The sequence below is a fragment of the Pleurodeles waltl genome, chromosome 3_1, assembly GCF_031143425.1.
Source record: "Pleurodeles waltl isolate 20211129_DDA chromosome 3_1, aPleWal1.hap1.20221129, whole genome shotgun sequence".
In the NCBI taxonomy this organism is placed as follows: domain Eukaryota; kingdom Metazoa; phylum Chordata; class Amphibia; order Caudata; family Salamandridae; genus Pleurodeles; species Pleurodeles waltl.
In genome coordinates this window covers 79,513,533-79,527,462 of record NC_090440.1, presented here as the reverse complement: position 1 = coordinate 79,527,462, position 13,930 = coordinate 79,513,533, and the positions used below count along the sequence as shown (strand labels likewise).

Below are 13,930 nucleotides of genomic sequence, written 5' to 3'. Positions count from 1 at the left end.
AGACCAAGCCATCGTCTTCGGCATCGACCTCCTTCACATCGAACCAAGATTGTTTCCGTCTCAATCCGGGCCTTGGCTCCGATCTGAACACCTACACTCTCCACTTCGGTGCAGACAAAATTGTCCAAACAAAATTTTCAGTACTGAAACAAAAAGAACCGAAATCATCAGACCATAGAGACTCTAGCCAGTCTTCTGCTACCCCTTCTCCTGTGGAGCCTATATTGGAGACCATGGACGCTCGTCAGCGCTTCCTCCAAACTGAGGAGGGTATGGGACACATATTTGCTTCATGTCCTGTATTTCTGAACAGGAAGCTTTCCTTTCAGGAAGCTTTGGACACTCCTTCGCCTCACAAGAAAAAGACCAAGGACTTTGTAGGCCTTCTCCACCAACTCTTCCTCCTCCACCTTCTCCACCTCTTCCACCCCCTTCTTCCCTTTCTCTTCCCTCCCCGCCTTTTTCTCCCACCTCACCTACACCAGAAGTTTATACTCCTCAGGGATCCCCTTTATTTACTGGGGCACTGTTGGGTGGGCCACAACATGACCCAGATCCCTTAGACACTTATGATCCTGACCCCATACCCTCTAACGACCCAGACCTCTACCCGCATGCCCCTCACCAGAGGGCACTAAGTCCTACCAACAAGTAGTGGTACGAGCAGCTGCATTTCAAAATGTAGAGTTACATAAGGACCCTATCGAGCAGGACTTTCTGTTCGATACAAGTACCTCTACACACAGGGGCTATTCAGTTCCTCCCAATGCCCCCTGGCATGCTTCATCAAATTGATGACATTTTTAAGGAACTTGTCCACACTTGGGGTATCATCCCTAGAGTTAACAAGAAATAAAAAACAGCTCCTTCTGACCCAATATATATTAGATCTCAGGTACCTCCTGACTCAAATGTTGCCACTGCAGCACAGAAAAGTGCCAACAATCAGGACACTGGAACTCCCCTCCTGAGAAGAGGGAGAAAAAGAAAGTTGATGCTAAAGGCAAAAGGGTTGCTGCACAAACAGCCAATCATTGGTGTATCACTAACTCGCAAGCATTGCTGGCCAGATAGAAACTCCAGGCACTAACTCTGGAAGGACCTTTTTTCAGATTCATAGAGACAAGGTAGTCCTTCACACAAACCTGACGTTCCTTTCTGAAATCATTTCACAGTTCCATATAAACCAATCCAATGGGCTACCAGTCATCTTTCTGCAACATGACTGTTGCAGAAAGAGCTCTCCACACTTTAGATGTTAAAAGAGCACTCATGTTTTACATGGATAGGACCAGAGAATTTGGGAAAACTACTCTTTGTAGCCTTCTCACTGCTGCACAGAGGCAGTCTGATATCCAAATCTGGCATAGCCAGATGGATAGTTAAATGCGTTCAGCCTTGCTATGCTAAAGCTAAAAGACCATTACCTGTTACCTCTAGGGCACATTCTACTAGGAGGAAAAGTGCTAGTCTGGCTTTTCTTGGAAATATCCCTATAGCTGACATTCACAAAACACTACACGTGGATGTGCCAACACAGCGACATGCCAATGCAGTTCTGGATGTGCTACGAACACTTTTTCAGTCAACTCACCTCCTACAGACTAGCCACCGCTTGTATAGAGGGACTCCTTTACAGTCTAAGCAGAGCACGTGTATCTACAGCCACACATGCCATCGAACATATTATGTTACGTACCCTGTAAGCATCTGTTTGTGGCATGTAGTGCTGTAAGAATCATATGAGTGAGCCCTCTCTCCTTCCCAGATGTCTGTGGCTGTTGCAGCTACTATATCCTTGAATATATTTGCATACATGTATTTATACACTGCATGGACATCTTTTTCCTACACTTTCCTTCTTTCCACTCCTTTCTCACCCACTTACGGGAAAACAATCTAACAAAAGAGTTGACTTCCATGCACAATATCAGCGAGAGAAGGAGTCACTCCATCCCATGGCTCAGAACACTTCATCGAAGAAAAACAACTTGCACCACTCCGGACCCAACACTAGATGGCAGAAGTATGCAGAGCATGTGATTCTACAGCACTACATGTCATGAACATATGTTTACTGGGCAAGTAACATAATGTTCTTCATTCAAGTCCCAATTTAATACATAATATAAGAAAAAAGAAAAAGTCACACATGAGGCTTAGGGCCTTATTTGTGCAATGTGGCATCTAACTGGAAAAAGATCATAGGACATAAATTCACATTGCAGCAATACCTTTTAAGGACATGATCATCCGGGGACACTTTTCTCCCAGATATCGCTCAAGATCATCCCAGGCTTGCTTTAAGGTGGCGTAGTGCTGAATGTACCGCCCCAGATCGGCAAAGAACTCCTTGAAGGTAGCCTTCCAGCTCCGACTCCTTGGTCCCTTCTTGTCCCTAGATTGAGGAACAGGATACACAATCAGTGATAGCAGTTGTTTCCATGAAAAATATGCTCTATGGCTACTTATTATTGATGTACTTTAGTAAAACAACCCCAAAATCCATGTAGTAAGACTTGTCAAAGCCAATCATTTTGGTATTTGTGCTTTGGGTTATTACACCTAGGTGAGGCACAAGGACGTGATACTGTATGTGCGGCTGCTGTGCAGTCAATAACACATTTGTGTTTAGTGTTGAAGACTAGGACAAGCTTCTCTCACACACTGAGCCATTAGACTATGACCACCATCAGTAAACACACACACAAGAATCTATTAGTACAGCAAAGTTTGAGCAGAAATGACGTAAATAAGGCTGGTGCAGAAGATGTACATAAGGCCATGTAGACATTGAGTATGTAGGCTAGTCGGCGGAAGTTGTGGAGTCATATAAACTAAGTGAATATAAAGATAGATGGAGAATAACTGCCTGTTTGGAAGGTAGAAACAGCATATAAAGTACAGCACTGCAGTGTATATACACTGTGAGGCCCATAAGGCAAAATGCTTAATATCTGTGACCTTCCAGTATCAAAAGAAGGGTGTTTTAGTTTAGATTTAGAGTCCTGTATTGTAGGGCAGGCCCTGATTTTTACTGAAAGAGCACTCAAGTGATTAGATCTAAAAAAGTAAAAAGATCGGAATCTGAATTAGGCACATGGTGGCTCTGGTGCTGTAAGGAGGTACAGGCTGGCAGATCTTAAACTGAGTAAAGGGATATTTTGGCAAAGTGAGACCCATGTATAGCTTTTAAGAGGGGATTCTGAAAAGTCCTATAGGGGCAAAGTTTAGTTTTAAATCTGTTTGTTTATTAAATTGTGCAAGGGTAAGAAAACAATACAGAACGACCCGCACCTACATCAACTTACTGGTGGGGTTGGAAACATCAAACCAGAGGTCAGCAACAGTTTTTTCTTTGGGGGGGGGGGCTGAAGGGGGAGTAGGAAGCAGGAAAGATCAGGGAGAATTACATTGAGAGGTAAATAGAAGAAAATATAGGACAGTCCTTCACAGTTTTCAATATCTAGTGAGACAATGCAGTCAAGTCTACCATAGTTAAACGTGATCCAGGGAGCTATCATTGTGCCATTTTGGGGGAATAGTATTCTTAGCTATCTTGAGCAAGACAGTTCCTGAAACTCCTGAGAGAGAAAAAGTATGCAGGGCCCCCATGTTTTATCAAACTGGGAGAGCTTGTGGTCTATCACTGTCTTCAACTTTTCCATACTCGGGAGCCCCCAGAGTTTGTGTATCCAGTCTAGTTTCATTGGTATGGAGTCAGTCCCCCACTTGGCTAAAATAGTTTGTTTTGCAGCATGGAGCGCAAGAATGATGGCCCTGCCCTGCAATGATTTTAGAGGGTAGGTTAGTACGTTGGGAAGTCCTAGCGGAATGAAAATGGGGAAGCCTGGGATATCAGTGTTGCATATTTCATTGATAGCTTTTAGATCCTCCAACCAGAAGGACTGTACTTTAGGGAATTGCCAAAGAATGTGTGCTAGCATCCCTGGCTGACACCAACTGTTCACAACAGGTGGCATCACTGCCTGGCTTCCATGTGGGTAACCTACTGGGTGTGTAGTACAAGTTGTGTACAAATTTCATGATGGTTTATTGCCCACTAGCACTACGCATTGAGGTGCATGTCCAGTGCAAGATGATAGTCCACTCCATAGGTGTGAAGGGATATCCACACTCTAGCTCCCATCGCCACTGTGTCGCTGATGGGGCCTTATGTGTTGGTCTGCTTTAAAAGGTATTGATGTCTGACAAGATTTTCTTATCCGTCTTACGTGTGAGGAGCCATCTCTCAAATGGGGTGAGCAGACGAATGGCATGAGGTCTGATGTGAGGATGTGTGGCCCAGTGTAAGCTCTAGGTCCTGCCAGTGTGGAGTGGGGGAGATCAAACTCCGACTGGAGTGGAGTGAAATTCAGTAGACTGTTAAGATTAAACATATCACCTATTCTTTTACATCTGGCAGTCTGCCATTGTACAAAGATGTGTCGTAGAAAGCGGGGAGGGGGGTGAGGAGAGTAAGGGTTTCCAAGAATCAGTGTTTGTGGGGAAATGCGATAAGACAGCTGCTGTTGTACCCTGTACCAGGTGCCTACGGTTGCTCGTAGAACCAGAGAAATATAGATCCCTCGTGGTCTGTGTAATTAGGCAGCCAGGGTATCTACCAAATGTGAATCCCCGCTATTGCTCGGTCGATAAAGCACCAGTGTTTCTCTGTCTGTGGCCTAGCCCATTCCACTATGTAGCGAAGTTGTGCTGCCTGGTAGTAATGAAGTAGGTTGGGAATACCCAATCCACCCTCCCACTGGGGGTCAATAAGTCTGGTTCTTTGCCTTTCAAGCCTTGTTGCCATCCCAGATATAGTTTTCTATCAATTATTGCATGTAGGAAGTTGGCTCTGTATGTGCTATTTCAAAGTAAGGAATAGCATGCACAGAGTCCAAGGGTTCCCCTTAGAGGTAAAATAGTGGTAAAAATAGATAATACTAATGCTCTATTTTGTGGTAGTGTGGTCGAGCAGTAGGCTTATCCAAGGAGTAGTGTTAAGCATCTGTTGTACATACACATAGACAATAAATGAGGTACACACACTCAGAGACAAATCCAGCCAATAGGTTTGTGTATAGAAAAATATCTTTTCTTAGTTTATTTTAAGAACCACAGGTTCAAATTTAACATGTAATATCTTGTTCGAAAGGTATTGCAGGTAAGTACTTTAGGAACTTCAAATCATAAAAATTGCATGTATACTTTTCAAGTTATTGACAAATAGCTGTTTTAAAAGTGGACACTTAGTGCAATTTTCACAGTTCCTGGGGGAGGTAAGTTTTTGTTAGTTTTACCAGGTAAGTAGGACACTTACAGGGTTCAGTTCTTGGTCCAAGGTAGCCCACCGTTGGGGGTTCAGAGCAACCCCAAAGTCACCACACCAGCAGCTCAGGGCCGGTCAGGGGCAGAGTTCAAAGTGGTGCCCAAAACACATAGGCTAGAATGGAGAGAAGGGGGTGCCCCGGTTCCGGTCTGCTTGCAGGTAAGTACCCGCGTCTTCGGAGGGCAGACCAGAGGGGTTTTGTAGGGCACCGGGGGGGACACAAGTCCACACAGAAATTTCACCCTCAGCAGCGCGGGGGCGGCCGGGTGCAGTGTAGAAACAAGCGTCGGGTTTTCAATGTTAGTCTATGAGAGATCTCGGGATCTCTTCAGCGCTGCAGGCAGGCAAGGGGGGGATTCCTCGGGGAAACCTCCACTTGGGCAAGGGAGAGGGACTCCTGGGGGTCACTTCTCCAGTGAAAGTCCGGTCCTTCAGGTCCTGGGGGCTGCGGGTGCAGGGTCTCTCCCAGGCGTCGGGACTTTAGGTTCAAAGAGTCGCGGTCAGGGGAAGCCTCGGGATTCCCTCTGCAGGCGGCGCTGTGGGGGCTCAGGGGGGACAGGTTTTGGTACTCACAGTATCAGAGTAGTCCTGGGGTCCCTCCTGAGGTGTTGGATCGCCACCAGCCGAGTCGGGGTCGCCGGGTGCAGTGTTGCAAGTCTCACGCTTCTTGCGGGGAGCTTGCAGGGTTCTTTAAAGCTGCTGGAAACGAAGTTGCAGCTTTTCTTGGAGCAGGTCCGCTGTCCTCGGGAGTTTCTTGTCTTTTCGAAGCAGGGGCAGTCCTCAGAGGATGTCGAGGTCGCTGGTCCCTTTGGAGGGCGTCGCTGGAGCAGGATCTTTGGAAGGCAGGAGACAGGCCGGTGAGTTTCTGGAGCCAAGGCAGTTGTCGTCTTCTGGTCTTCCGCTGCAGGGGTTTTCAGCTAGGCAGTCCTTCTTCTTGTAGTTGCAGGAATCTAATTTTCTAGGGTTCAGGGTAGCCCTTAAATACTAAATTTAAGGGCGTGTTTAGGTCTGGGGGGTTAGTAGCCAATGGCTACTAGCCCTGAGGGTGGGTACACCCTCTTTGTGCCTCCTCCCAAGGGGAGGGGGTCACAATCCTAACCCTATTGGGGGAATCCTCCATCTGCAAGATGGAGGATTTCTAAAAGTTAGAGTCACCTCAGCTCAGGACACCTTAGGGGCTGTCCTGACTGGCCAGTGACTCCTCCTTGTTATTCTCATTATTTTCTCCGGCCTTGCCGCCAAAAGTGGGGCCTGGCCGGAGGGGGCGGGCAACTCCACTAGCTGGAGTGTCCTGCTGGGTTGGCACAAAGGAGGTGAGCCTTTGAGGCTCACCGCCAGGTGTGACAATTCCTGCCTGGGAGAGGTGTTAGCATCTCCACCCAGTGCAGGCTTTGTTACTGGCCTCAGAGTGACAAAGGCACTCTCCCCATGGGGCCAGCAACATGTCTCGGTTTGTGGCAGGCTGCTAAAACTAGTCAGCCTACACAGATAGTCGGTTAAGTTTCAGGGGGCACCTCTAAGGTGCCCTCTGTGGTGTATTTTACAATAAAATGTACACTGGCATCAGTGTGCATTTATTGTGCTGAGAAGTTTGATACCAAACTTCCCAGTTTTCAGTGTAGCCATTATGGTGCTGTGGAGTTCGTGTTTGACAGACTCCCAGACCATATACTCTTATGGCTACCCTGCACTTACAATGTCTAAGGTTTTGTTTAGACACTGTAGGGGTACCATGCTCATGCACTGGTACCCTCACCTATGGTATAGTGCACCCTGCCTTAGGGCTGTAAGGCCTGCTAGAGGGGTGTCTTACCTATACTGCATAGGCAGTGAGAGGCTGGCATGGCACCCTGAGGGGAGTGCCATGTCGACTTACTCGTTTTGTCCTCACTAGCACACACAAGCTGGCAAGCAGTATGTCTGTGCTGAGTGAGGGGTCTCCAGGGTGGCATAAGACATGCTGCAGCCCTTAGAGACCTTCCTTGGCATCAGGGCCCTTGGTACTAGAAGTACCAGTTACAAGGGACTTATCTGGATGCCAGGGTCTGCCAATTGTGGATACAAAAGTACAGGTTAGGGAAAGAACACTGGTGCTGGGGCCTGGTTAGCAGGCCTCAGCACACTTTCAATTGTAAACATAGCATCAGCAAAGGCAAAAAGTCAGGGGGCAACCATGCCAAGGAGGCATTTCCTTACACAACCCCCCCCCAAACGAAAGAGGATGAGACTAACCTTTCCCAAGAGAGTCTTCATTTTCTAAGTGGAAGAACCTGGAAAGGCCATCTGCATTGGCATGGGCAGTCCCAGGTCTGTGTTCCACTATAAAGTCCATTCCCTGTAGGGAGATGGACCACCTCAACAGTTTAGGATTTTCACCTTTCATTTGCATCAGCCATTTGAGAGGTCTGTGGTCAGTTTGAACTAGGAAGTGAGTCCCAAAGAGGTATGGTCTCAGCTTCTTCAGGGACCAAACCACAGCAAAGGCCTCCCTCTCAATGGCACTCCAACGCTGCTCCCTGGGGAGTAACCTCCTGCTAATGAAAGCAACAGGCTGGTCAAGGCCACCATCATTTGTTTGGGACAAAACTGCCCCTATCCCATGTTCAGAGGCATCAGTCTGCACAATGAACTGCTTAGAATAATCTGGAGCTTTGAGAACTGGTGCTGAGCACATTGCTTGTTTCAGGGTGTCAAAGGCCTGTTGGCAGTCCACAGTCCAGTTCACTTTCTTGGGCATTTTCTTGGAGGTGAGCTCAGTGAGGGCTGTCACAATGGATCCATATCCCTTCACAAACCTCCTGTAGTACCCAGTCAAGCCAAGGAATGCCCTGACTTGAGTCTGGGTTTTTGGAGCTACCCAGTCCAGAATGGTCTGGATCTTGGGTTGGAGTGGCTGAACTTGGCCTCCACCTACAAGGTGGCCCAAGTAAACCACAGTTCCCTGCCCTATCTGGCATTTGGATGCCTTGATAGAGAGGCCTGCAGATTGCAGAGCCTTCAAAACCTTCCTCAGGTGGACCAGGTGATCCTGCCAGGTGGAGCTAAAGACAGCAATATCATCAAGATAAGCTGTGCTAAAGGACTCCAAGCCAGCAAGGACTTGATTCACCAACCTTTGGAAGGTGGCAGGGGCATTCTTTAAACCAAAGGGCATAACAGTAAACTGATAATGCCCATCAGGTGTGGAGAATGCTGTCTTTTCTTTTGCTCCAGGTGCCATTTTTATTTGCCAGTACCCTGCTGTCAAGTCAAAGGTACTTAGAAATTTGGCAGCACCTAATTTATCAATGAGCTCATCAGCTCTTGGAATTGGATGGGCATCTGTCTTGGTGACAGAATTGAGCCCTCTGTAGTCCACACAAAACCTCATCTCTTTCTTTCCATCTTTGGTGTGAGGTTTGGGGACTAAGACCACTGGGCTGGCCCAGGGGCTGTCAGAGCGCTCAATTACTCCCAATTCCAGCATCTTGTGGACTTCCACCTTGATGCTTTCCTTAACATGGTCAGACTGTCTGAAGATTTTGTTTTTGACAGGCATGCTGTCTCCTGTGTCCACATCATGGGTACACAGGGGTGTCTGACCAGGGGTTAGGGAGAAAAGCTCAGGAAACTGTTGTAGGACTCTCCTACAATCAGCTTGCTGTTGGCCAGAGAGGGTGTCTGAGTAGATCACTCCATCTACTGTACCATCTTTTGGGTCTGATGACAGAAGATCAGGGAGAGGTTCACTCTCTGCCTCCTGATCCTCATCTGTTACCATCAACAGATTGACATCAGCCCTGTCGTGGAAGAGCTTAAGGCGGTTTACATGGATCACCCTCTTGGGGCTCCTGCTTGTGCCCAGGTCCACCAAGTAGGTGACCTGACTCTTCCTTTCTAGTACTGGGTAAGGGCCACTCCATTTGTCCTGGAGTGCCCTGGGAGCCACAGGCTCCAGAACCCAGACTTTCTGCCCTGGTTGGAACTCAACCAGTGCAGCCTTTTGGTCATACCAAAACTTCTGGAGCTGTTGGCTGGCCTCAAGGTTTTTGGTTGCCTTTTCCATGTACTCTGCCATTCTAGAGCGAAGGCCAAGTACATAGTCCACTATGTCCTGTTTAGGCTCGTGGAGAGGTCTCTCCCAGCCTTCTTTAACAAGGGCAAGTGGTCCCCTTACAGGATGACCAAACAGAAGTTCAAAGGGTGAGAATCCTACTCCCTTCTGTGGCACCTCTCTGTAAGCGAAAAGCAGACATGGCAAGAGGACATCCCATCTCCTTTTGAGCTTTTCTGGGAGCCCCATGATCATGCCTTTTAATGTCTTGTTGAATCTCTCAACCAAGCCATTAGTTTGTGGATGGTATGGTGTAGTGAATTTATAAGTCACTCCACACTCATTCCACATGTGCTTTAGGTATGCTGACATGAAGTTGGTACCTCTGTCAGACACCACCTCCTTAGGGAAACCCACTCTGGTAAAGATACCAATGAGGGCCTTGGCTACTGCAGGGGCAGTAGTCGACCTAAGGGGGATAGCTTCAGGATACCTGGTAGCATGATCCACTACTACCAGGATATACATATTTCCTGAGGCTGTGGGCGGTTCCAGGGGACCAACTATGTCCACACCCACTCTTTCAAAGGGAACCCCCACCACTGGAAGTGGAATGAGGGGGGCCTTTGGATGCCCACCTGTCTTACCACTGGCTTGACAGGTGGGGCAGGAGAGGCAAAACTCCTTAACCATGTTGGACATATTGGGCCAGTAGAAGTGGTTGACTAACCTCTCCCACGTCTTGGTTTGTCCCAAATGTCCAGCAAGGGGAATGTCATGGGCCAATGTTAGGATGAACTTCCTGAACAGCTGAGGCACTACCACTCTCCTAGTGGCACCAGGTTTGGGGTCTCTGGCCTCAGTGTACAGGAGTCCATCTTCCCAATAGACCCTATGCGTTCCATTTTTCTTGCCTTTGGACTCTTCAGCAGCTTGCTGCCTAAGGCCTTCAAGAGAGGGACAGGTTTCTTGTCCCTTACACAGCTCCTCCCTTGAGGGTCCCCCTGGGCCTAAGAGCTCAACCTGATAAGGTTCAAGCTCCAAAGGCTCAGTTCCCTCAGAGGGCAGAACTTCTTCCGGAGAAGAGATGTTCCCTTTCTTTTGCTGTGTTGCAGTTGGTTTCCCAACTGACTTTCCTGTTCTCTTGGTAGGCTGGGCCATTCTTCCAGACTCCAGCTCTACTTGTTCACCCTGTGCCTTGCACTGTGCTCTTGTTTTCACACACACCAGTTCAGGGATACCCAGCATTGCTGCATGGGTTTTTAGTTCTACCTCAGCCCATGCTGAGGACTCCAGGTCATTTCCAAGCAGACAGTCCACTGGGATATTTGAGGAGACCACCACCTGTTTCAGGCCATTGACCCCTCCCCATTCTAAAGTAACCATTGCCATGGGATGTACTTTTCTCTGATTGTCAGCGTTGGTGACTGTGTAAGTTTTTCCAGTCAGGTATTGGCCAGGGGAAACCAGTTTCTCTGTCACCATGGTGACACTGGCACCTGTATCCCTCAGGCCCTCTATTCTAGTCCCATTAATTAAGAGTTGCTGTCTGTATTTTTGCATGTTAGGCGGCCAGACAGCTAGTGTGGCTAAATCCACCCCACCCTCAGAAACTAGAGTAGCTTCAGTGTGGACCCTGATTTGCTCTGGGCACACTGTTGATCCCACTTGGAGACTAGCCATACCAGTGTTACCTGGATGGGAGTTTGGAGTGGAACCTTTCTTGGGACAGGCCTTGTCTCCAGTTTGGTGTCCATGCTGTTTACAGCTATGACACCAGGCCTTTTTGGGATCAAAGTTTTTACCCTTGTACCCATTGTTTTGTGAAGAGGCTCTGGGCCCACCCTCCTGTGCAGGTTTTTGGGGGCCTGTAGAAGACTCTTTACTATTTTTAGTTTTGGTTGCCTCATCACCCTTCTGCTGGGGAGTCTTTGTGACCCCTTTCTTTTGGTCACCCCCTGTTGAAGTCTTGGACACCCTTGTCTTGACCCAATGGTCCGCCTTCTTTCCCAATTCTTGGGGAGAAATTGGTCCTAGGTCTACCAGATGCTGATGCAGTTTATCATTGAAACAATTACTTAACAGGTGTTCTTTCACAAATAAATTGTACAGCCCATCATAATTACTTACACCACTGCCTTGAATCCAACCATCTAGTGTTTTCACTGAGTAGTCAACAAAGTCAACCCAGGTCTGGCTCGAGGTTTTTTGAGCCCCCCTGAACCTAATCCTGTACTCCTCAGTGGAGAATCCAAAGCCCTCAATCAGGGTACCCTTCATGAGGTCATAAGATTCTGCATCTTGTCCAGAGAGTGTGAGGAGTCTATCCCTACACTTTCCTGTGAACATTTCCCAAAGGAGAGCACCCCAGTGAGATCTGTTCACTTTTCTGGTTACACAAGCCCTCTCAAAAGCTGTGAACCATTTGGTGATGTCATCACCATCTTCATATTTAGTTACAATCCCTTTGGGGATTTTCAACATGTCAGGAGAATCTCTGACCCTATTTATGTTGCTGCCACCATTGATGGGTCCTAGGCCCATCTCTTGTCTTTCCCTCTCTATGGCTAGGATCTGTCTTTCCAAAGCCAATCTTTTGGCCATCCTGGCTAACTGGATGTCCTCTTCACTGGGGCTATCCTCAGTGATTTCAGAGGTGTTGGTCTCTCCTGTGAGGGAACCAGCATCTCTGACTATTATTTTAGGAGTCAGGGTTTGAGGGACCCTGTTCTCCCTAGATAGGACTGGTAGGGGGGAATTGTCCTCCAAGTCACTATCCTCTTCCTCTGAGTTGCCACCCTCAGAGGGGTTGGCCTTTTCAAACTCTGCCAAAAGCTCCTGGAGCTGTATTTTGGTAGGTTTGGGGCCCATTGTTATTTTCTTTAGTTTACAGAGTGACCTTAGCTCTCTCATCTGTAGATGGAGGTAAGGTGTGGTGTCGAGTTCCACCACATTCACATCTGTGCTAGACATTATGCTTCTAAAAGTTGGAATACTTTTTAAGAAACTAAAACTGATTCTAGAATCTAATTCAAACTTTTAACAAACTTTTAAACTCTAAAAGAAATGCTAAACAGGATCTAACACAAGGCCCTAGCAGGTCTTTTAAGAATTTAGAAAACTTTTCAAATTGCAAAAATCAATTTCTAATGACAATTTTGGAATTTGTCGTGTGATCAGGTATTGGCTGAGTAGTCCAGCAAATGCAAAGTCTTGTACCCCACCGCTGATCCACCAATGTAGGAAGTTGGCTCTGTATGTGCTATTTCAAAGTAAGGAATAGCATGCACAGAGTCCAAGGGTTCCCCTTAGAGGTAAAATAGTGGTAAAAATAGATAATACTAATGCTCTATTTTGTGGTAGTGTGGTCGAGCAGTAGGCTTATCCAAGGAGTAGTGTTAAGCATCTGTTGTACATACACATAGACAATAAATGAGGTACACACACTCAGAGACAAATCCAGCCAATAGGTTTGTGTATAGAAAAATATCTTTTCTTAGTTTATTTTAAGAACCACAGGTTCAAATTTAACATGTAATATCTTGTTCGAAAGGTATTGCAGGTAAGTACTTTAGGAACTTCAAATCATAAAAATTGCATGTATACTTTTCAAGTTATTGACAAATAGCTGTTTTAAAAGTGGACACTTAGTGCAATTTTCACAGTTCCTGGGAGAGGTAAGTTTTTGTTAGTTTTACCAGGTAAGTAGGACACTTACAGGGTTCAGTTCTTGGTCCAAGGTAGCCCACCGTTGGGGGTTCAGAGCAACCCCAAAGTCACCACACCAGCAGCTCAGGGCCGGTCAGGGGCAGAGTTCAAAGTGGTGCCCAAAACACATAGGCTAGAATGGAGAGAAGGGGGTGCCCCGGTTCCGGTCTGCTTGCAGGTAAGTACCCGCGTCTTCGGAGGGCAGACCAGAGGGGTTTTGTAGGGCACCGGGGGGGACACAAGTCCACACAGAAATTTCACCCTCAGCAGCGCGGGGGCGGCCGGGTGCAGTGTAGAAACAAGCGTCGGGTTTTCAATGTTAGTCTATGAGAGATCTCGGGATCTCTTCAGCGCTGCAGGCAGGCAAGGGGGGGATTCCTCGGGGAAACCTCCACTTGGGCAAGGGAGAGGGACTCCTGGGGGTCACTTCTCCAGTGAAAGTCCGGTCCTTCAGGTCCTGGGGGCTGCGGGTGCAGGGTCTCTCCCAGGCGTCGGGACTTTAGGTTCAAAGAGTCGCGGTCAGGGGAAGCCTCGGGATTCCCTCTGCAGGCGGCGCTGTGGGGGCTCAGGGGGGACAGGTTTTGGTACTCACAGTATCAGAGTAGTCCTGGGGTCCCTCCTGAGGTGTTGGATCGCCACCAGCCGAGTCGGGGTCGCCGGGTGCAGTGTTGCAAGTCTCACGCTTCTTGCGGGGAGCTTGCAGGGTTCTTTAAAGCTGCTGGAAACGAAGTTGCAGCTTTTCTTGGAGCAGGTCCGCTGTCCTCGGGAGTTTCTTGTCTTTTCGAAGCAGGGGCAGTCCTCAGAGGATGTCGAGGTCGCTGGTCCCTTTGGAGGGCGTCGCTGGAGCAGGATCTTTG

The 13,930-nt window shown here is 47.8% G+C and overlaps 1 protein-coding gene across 1 annotated transcript in view; it reads right to left on the bottom strand.

Moving 5' to 3' along the window:
• The window catches only part of FBXO3 (F-box protein 3), a 108,804-nt gene that overhangs the window by 35,218 nt on the left and 59,656 nt on the right, over nucleotides 1-13,930 (bottom strand). The window contains exon 3 of the mRNA XM_069221865.1: nucleotides 2,235-2,398. Coding sequence (XP_069077966.1) covers nucleotides 2,235-2,398 — 164 coding nt within the window. The remainder of the gene's footprint in view (nucleotides 1-2,234; nucleotides 2,399-13,930) is intronic.